We start from the raw sequence: 7,664 nt of genomic DNA, 5'->3' as shown, positions 1-7,664 counted from the left end.
CCTGCCTTTCACCTGCGAGGGACAGTGCGGCCCAGTGAGCGTGGGCGCCCGCCGAGCCCGCGGTGGCCCAGGGCTTCCTGCTCCAATGCAGGTGTCAGAGGCCCAGCCGGCTTCATGCCGCCAGCACAGCGGAGGGCCCTGGCCTGGGCAGGCTCGCGCTGGGTCTAAGTAGAAGTCAAACCCTCGTCTTCAGCTTTTCATTCCGCGTGAATTTAAAATCGACCGGGGGCATCGTCAACACGGAAAACCCTGGGCTGCCTGCTCCAAAACGCACCCTCTGAAAGGCAGGAACCTTCTCCTGCCAAGGGCCACTGGATGTTGATAACACCGTTTGCAGACCACGCAAAATGACCAGCTTAAAAATTAGCCTGCCGTACTGGTCAAACATTTAATTCACTCACCCCTAACGCCTGGGCCGGACCAAATGATTTCTTTTTATATGGCCCGCGGGCCAGATGTTCCCACCCCCGCTCTAAAGAGAAAGACAGCAACACTCCCACCCGGAGGCGTGAGCACGGACAGACCCAGGAACCCAGCGGGAACGAGACTCCAAAACTTGTTCTTTCTCCCAAATTCTGCAAGCAGCCTGGGCTGGGCATTAGCTCAACCAAGGTACCAGGATGAGGTTCCTGGTGAAGGGTCTTGGCCTCTGCCCTCACGCGGCGCCTACACCCAAAGACACGGCGAGGAGAGGGACGCACGGCCCCGAGGACGCACAGGACCGAGCGGCCTCACCTTCATGCCGTCCACGTCGAGGACGCTGAGAGCCGAGTGACTGTCTGCAAACGTCACCAGCATCTGCCCCTGGTTGATCCTGGAATAAAGGAAAGAGTCCCGTCAACCCCAAGAGAGACTCGGCCGCTCCCACGGGCCGGATGCCACCCCCGCGGACGCCCGCCGGGCGGGGCAGTGGTCACCTGACAAGAACAATCGTCCCGTAATTCTCCAGGGTCTGCATGAGCTCGGTGCGCACGTCCTCGGGAAACTCGTCTTTCTCCTCGGAGGTGGGCGACTGGAGGTTGACGACGACGGTGGCGTCCAGGGGGCCCTGGAAAGAGGACACTTCCTGGAACACCCTCTCCCGGGCACCCACGTCAACTTCTTGAACTTCCACCTCCACGATGGCCAGCACGGGTCTGTGTTAGACACGGAGGGAAGACGGGCAGCCATTAGCCCGGGCGCGACAGCCACACCGCACCCCTCAGTCCCCGGAGCTCCTGTGAACAGACACCGCCAACAGCCCCCGAGGCGGCCAGAGCAGCCCTGCGGCCTCGCGGGGCGGTCCCGGGGTCTCCGTCTTCCTGGGTCTCAGCAGAGGAGTGTGTGCCCAAGGCAGCGAGGACCATACCTGTGGTCCGAAGCCTGCAGCTCCGCTCGGCCGTAATACTTGAGGGATCCGGGAGACCAGGTGTGTCTGACCTTGGTGTCCGCATCGAGGTCGCTGTCTAGGAGGTTGAGTTCTCCAGCTACCCACAGACAACACAACATGGTATCAACACACACGAATGCCGAACACAGGACGGGTACCACAGGGATGGGCCACGCGTGTCTCAGACTCGTTCGCCCTAACCCCTTGGACCCGGGGTAAAGAGTTTCTCCCATGTAGATTGTCCATCCTCCCCCGTGGGCACAGTAGGGGAGTGGGGGGCACAGAAATCACGCTGTGGGGCTCCGTCTGGGGCACAGGGACGCAGGTCTGCAGCCCTCTGCACAGGAGGAGGTGCCAGGCCGAGGCTGGGGCACAAGGCCACTCGGTGCCCCAAACTGATCTGAACTAAACGTATCTTTCAATCTGCAGGTGTGACTTCCTGGCTTTGACATCTCAGCAAGTGTCTCACCAGAGAAGTTCAGAGGTTTATGTCCCAGATTACAGGGGGTTTAATTGTATTTTATCTTCTTATTTTTGTAAACATTTAACTTATTTGAAAATAATTTCAAAATTATAGAAAAGTTCAAGGAACACCCATACATCCTTTTCCCAGGTTCCATTTTGCTCCATTTGCTTTTTTTTTAAATTACCTTTACTGTTGAAAGTATTACAGACATCCCCCCGCCCCCCCCTTTTTTCCTATTGACCCCTTCCACCCGCACCCGCTCCTCCAGGCCTTCACTACACTACTGTCCGTGTCCACGGGCTACGCATCTATGCATATAAAGTTCCTGGTTAATCATGCCTCCCCAACCCCCCCACCTTCCTTCTAATTTTAAATCAACTGCACTTCATAGCTGGGATCATCGGTCCAGACAGACTGAAGCTAAATGACAGCAAACCCTTCTCTCTCCCCTGTTTGGTTCGGAACTGGGGCTGTGGCAGATGAGGGTGTGGCGGGAAGGAGCGGCCTGGGTGGTGGGCAGCTGTGGGGGGCAGGCAGCAGGGAAGGTGTGGCTTCTCTCCTGTTCCCCATCGGAACAGAGGTGGGCGGGGTGGGGTGGGGGACAGCTGTGGTGCAGGGATGGGGAGTCAGAAGCAGGTCTTTGCAGACCGGTCTCTAGAGAGAGGACGGGGGAGCTCCCCAAAGCGTAACCTCCGAAGCGCAGGGGCCGGCGCCGGGATGACCTGCGCGTAGCTTCGGGTTGTCAAGGACACGCTCCTTACGTAACAGAGCGTCCGGCTGGATCAGCGTGACTTTCCCTCGTGGTGCTGACCGCCCCGCCCCACCAGCCCTGAGAGCGCACGGCTCCCCGCACCTGTCCGGTCGAAGGGATGCCTCTTCCTCCACCACAGCACCCTGTCCGTCCAGGCCGGGGTGCGGCACTTGTCGCTCGTGTCGTAGGCGGCGGAGCCAACGTCGTACTTGTAGGTGGGCCCAAAATTAATGCTGCCTTCATGAAAGTCTTTAAAAATCTAGCGGGAGGGAAAGAAGCCACACGCTCAGCTGGGTTCTCTGGTTCCTAAGCCACAGAGCCCACGTCACATTTACAAAGACGTCTGAAACCGGACACGTGTGTGCCCTTAATTAGCGAAACAGGCCTGTATGTCCGTTCACCTGTCTGACGCACTGCCACTGGGCGCACCCCCGCCCCCAACACCCGACCTATCACACTGTCCGCTCGTTGGCCCCACGGACAGTGACAGCACGAGGCAGGGATGCCCAGCCACACCCAGCAAGGCCTTAACCGCTGTTTGTTAACGAGGCGAATGGTGTGACCAGAAGCCCAGAACTGAAGTCGAGCTCTCCTCCGTCTTCCTTCCGGTCCAGCCTTGTTTCCGGGGGAGGCCCGGGAGCAGCCGCCTGCTCAGTGCATGAGTGGGAGGGTGCGGAGGACACTGGTGGGAGGAAGCAAGAGCCACCTGTCCCAGGAAGGAACAGCGTGCTGACACTTCCACCTGGCCATCCTCAGCGCCCGTGCCTGGCAGGGCTGAGGGGGATGGGCAGGGAGCACCTGGAGGAACTTCCGAACCTCGGCGAAGGAGAGATCTGACTTCCCAGTTCTCATGCATTTTAACCTGCTGCCTTCTCAGAAGGTAAAGGGAAGTAGCTGTGCCTCCCTCACCTCAGCCCGGCTGCGGGAAAGCTAACAGGCACCGGTATTAGCTGGAGGAGGAAGAAGTTTGGGGGCACCTGGAGGCTAGCCAGGGTGACCTTGCAGAGCTGAGGCCATCATGGCCCACGGAGTCACTAAAATCGGCACATGGGCCACGTAAGGGGAAAGCATGAGCTGTGTAGTTCCAGTCTTGGACAGTATCAGAGCTCCGTTACTGACCTTGTGACCTTGGATGACCTTAGCCTCAGTTTTCTTGTCTATAAAATGGGTATAATAACTAATTTGTAGGATGGCCTTGAGAATTAACCATACAAATGGGCGTGTAAAACATATATCAATACTGGTCTGATTTGTTAGTGCCTTCACCAATGAGAAATAGAGATATCACCCAAATCCAGTACTTTGAGCAGAGTCTGAAGTGTCCCTTTCTGGTTTAGAACAGCTGAAGGACAGCAGTCCCTGCAAGGTGTGCACGTGAGCAGGAGCAGGTCGCTCAGACGCTGCGACGGGGCGTTCCAAGCTCAGATGCTGTGACTCCCACTGAGTGCAGCTCTCTTCTGGTTTGACAGAGTAAGGACAGCAGCCCCCCTCCCCCCACACAGCACAGGCCTCCTGCTGCCTCCGGCTCCTGCAGCTGGCTACCGTGCCTGCGCTGTGCTTTCACACGATGGCCCCTGCGCCGTGAGAGGACACAGACCAGAACACAGCCTGTGTGTGTGTGAACGGACAATCACACACATTTCCTACAATGTCATGATCCTCTTTACTCCTGGAACTTAACTTGCCAGACACGCGCGTGCACATTTAGTAGATGGTATCCCCTATTGGGGCAGCTGCCAAAACTGCTTTAAAAGCACAACTTACTTTCCCACTGGATTTCTGCAGCTGTAGCTGATCAAATTCCAGAAGCTTCTTCCAGTCTTGGCGCTTAACAAAATAGAAGACTTCTTCGTACGTGAGATCGATGCGGTAGTTGAAGTCGCCACACCAAAACACGTAGTCATGAGAAAAGATGTTTCTTCCCTAAAATGTAAAGAAAATCGTAGTCGTTCAGGCCCATCATCCAGGGAAGGTGGGAGGGGCAGGAAAGCTCACCACCAGGCAACAAGCAGACGCATTTTCTTAAATGTTACTTTGAAAAAGTCTTCTGCTAAAGTGTCTTATGTTTCACTCATCCCTGAGGCCTACGGGGAGCTCCTATGAGGCTGTTTATTTTAAATAATCATGTTTTTGAGTGGTTTGGAGAAATTTCCCATTCTTCCCAGTGGCATGGCTGCCAACACCTGCCCTGCTGATCCCCCCGATGGGCAGGCTGAGCTCCTGCCTTTACGTCCAAACAGTCCGGGCTGTGAGGATGAGGTTTAAGGAAATCAGTAAAACTGCATAGGACACACAACTTCATAAACCTTCATGGATTTCATACATTTTCTGGTGTGGTTTTTTTTTGTTATTTTTTTTTCCTTTTCCTCTTTCTTTTGTTAATCCTCACCCAAGGATATTTTCCCATTGATTTTTAGGGAGAGTGGAAGAGAGAGGGAAAGACAGAGAGAAACACTGATGTGAGAGAAACACATCAACTGGTAGCCTCCTATATACACCCCAACCAGGGCCTGGGCCAGGGAGGAGCCTGCAACCAAGGTACACGCCCTTGACAGGAATTGAACCCAGACCTTTTGGTCCACAGGCGACGCTCTATCCACTTAGCCACACTGGCCAGGGCAGGATTTCATACATTTTCATCCGTGACCCTCCCTCTCCACCTCGCCCTCCCTCCCCGCAGGAATCACGGTGAGAGCGGCTGCTTCCTATCACCTGTCCCCAGGGCTGGGCACAGTGCCCTCACGGCAGCCCCAGAAGCACACCCTGCTGGCTCTTTTTCCAGGTTAAAAAAAAAGTTCAGGAAAACTGGCTGAAGACTACACAACTAGCGTGTGATAAGGACAAGAGCTGAACGCGGCTCCCAAATCTGTTTCTGTTCTGCCACACTCTGTGGCATCCCCACTCCCCCAACCCACAGCAGTCATCTGGGCAGAAGATTAGAGTGACCAGGACCACATACAGTGAGTACTGGAGCAGGCCGTCCAGAACCTTCTGTGGTGATGGAGGCGGTCCTGCCCGCGCTGTCCGAGCCGGGACCGCCAGCCGCTGCAGCCTCGGAGCACTTGCAATGCAGCCAGTACGGCCGAGGGAGTTTCGTTTATTTTTAGTTAACTTCCATGTAAAAAGCCATCATGTGGCTAGTAGCTACTTTACTGGACAGCGCAGGTGTGGAGTACTGACTTCTAGGTGCCTTTGTTATTTCCACTGTTGAAAAAGGAGCTATATATCTTTTCATTACTTTGTGTGTGTCCTTCCAATAGGTATATTTTGAATGTACTGTGAAGGGACAAGGTTGGGCTTTTTAAATTACACAGACACACAAGGAGAATATGCATAATGCCCTACATGGTCTGGAAAGTGACAAAGTGCCAATTTCCCAAACTCATTTGTTTCTTCTTCAATCCAAGACCCAAACACGACGACGAGGACTGCAGCCCTTTTACTGAAAACGAAGGGCTTTTCGCTTTAAGCGCTTGTGCAGCCTCGTAGAGAAGATGCCAGGTTTCAGGGATCTGGCGCCCGATGAAGAGCTCCGGGACCTAATGGGCCGTGTCGCTGGCACTGTGGCAGGCACGGCTGAGGTCTCTCCTCCCTCCGGGAGACAGGTGGCTTGCAGCGGGCTGAAGGCGTGCGGGCCAGGTTGGCACAGAAGGCAGAACCTGCAAACCTGAATGTGGAGGGAAATCTGCCGGCCTCAGAATGAAAAGCTCTGGATCACCACCAGAGGGCAGCGCACCGCACGTCACTGGTGACCTGTGACCGGAGGGGCCATCCAGGGCTCCTGAGCCGAAAACTGCCCGGTTCTGAAAAGGGGCCTTCTTATCTGAGCCACCACAGAACGGAGGTGCCAAGACTGAATCTCAAGAGAACCGAGCCCTGCGCTGTTCGTCAGCAGCTCGGACAAGGAGCGGACACATCGGTTCTCCTGCCCCATTCCACACGCTCGAATCAGAAACCCGGAAATGCACATAAGAAAACGCAGGATATGAAGAGACGGATGAAGATGAGGCTTGATCCTCCCAGCTGGACGCCTGGGCTGGCCTCCACTGTGCCAGCCGAGGTCACTCCCACCCCCAGCACACGTGCCCCAGGCGGGGACCCTGCTCTGGGGGCGTCCCTAGGGCCTGCCCGTATTCTCAGCTCAGAAGCCCGCGCGTGGGGGCCTGAGCGCGGAGGCCAGAGCGTGCCCCACGTCCTGCCCCCCCGGCCGCTGCCCGCTGCCCGCGGTGGCCCTCACCATGGGGAAGCTGAGCTTCTGGGTGATCTCCCTGTAGTCCTCGTTCCGCTCCTTCACCTGGGACTGCCCGGCCGTCAGGTGGCTGCACACGAAGCAGAAGCTGGTGCTGTGGAACTGGAAGCGGATGCCCACGGCGCCCTTGTTGCCCGCCTTCCCGCCCATGCCCGTCTTCACCGTGTCGATGGCCACCTCCCTGGAACAGAATGAGCACAGGCTGTGGCTTCCTCGTAGCTTCCTCGTGGCTTCAGGGAAGCGCATCGACCTGCTCGGCTACAGAGAAGAGCTGGGCCGCAGCCCGAGGCTGCAGCTGAGGATGCCAGAGCCACCTGCTCAGAGCGTTTAATCCCGTCGTCAGGCGCCAGGCCACACGGTGACCGGCGCGACCACCAGCAGCTCCGCTGTTCCTGACCTCCTCCCTCCCGCACTGGCACTGTCGGCAGCCGCCCCCTGGGTCTGGAGTGCCTCTCCCACAGCCCCAACTCTCAAGGGCTCAGCACCCACAAAAGCACCCCACAAAACAGCCCGGAAGCCGACCCACCTCCATCCCTGCTTCCTGATCCGAGTGCTCGCTGCCAGCACGGACGGCACCACCCGCCACCCCGCCCGGCTTCCCTGCAAAGCTCAGGGAATCAACATGTTTAAGGAGCAGGGAGCATCCAGGGACTTGGCCGGGCCGGGCAGGTGGTTCAATGCAGTCTCCTGATCGCCTTAAGGTGCCAACGTACAATGCACACGGGTGGGTGCGCAGGTGACAGACCGAGGCCCACACCTGCTGCAGAGGCCTTCTGCCCACGTGTCTTAGATTTTTTTAAAAAGAGGCAAAGCATTAGCATTTCCTGCT

General features: G+C 56.6%; 1 protein-coding gene across 1 annotated transcript in view; it reads right to left on the bottom strand.

The window, feature by feature from the left end:
- Window positions 1-7,664, bottom strand: part of SYNJ2 (synaptojanin 2) — a gene marked incomplete at its 5' end in the record, with an annotated part of 57,424 nt that overhangs the window by 12,176 nt on the left and 37,584 nt on the right. Inside the window, 6 exon segments of the mRNA XM_015560031.1 lie at window positions 700-814; window positions 918-1,136; window positions 1,349-1,466; window positions 2,689-2,845; window positions 4,351-4,509; window positions 6,824-7,016. Of these exon segments, the coding sequence (XP_015415517.1) occupies window positions 700-814; window positions 918-1,136; window positions 1,349-1,466; window positions 2,689-2,845; window positions 4,351-4,509; window positions 6,824-7,016 (961 nt within the window).

The sequence above is a fragment of the Myotis davidii genome, unplaced genomic scaffold (assembly GCF_000327345.1).
Source record: "Myotis davidii unplaced genomic scaffold, ASM32734v1 scaffold1494, whole genome shotgun sequence".
Taxonomy (NCBI): domain Eukaryota; kingdom Metazoa; phylum Chordata; class Mammalia; order Chiroptera; family Vespertilionidae; genus Myotis; species Myotis davidii.
This window is presented reverse-complemented; position numbering and strand designations above follow the sequence as displayed.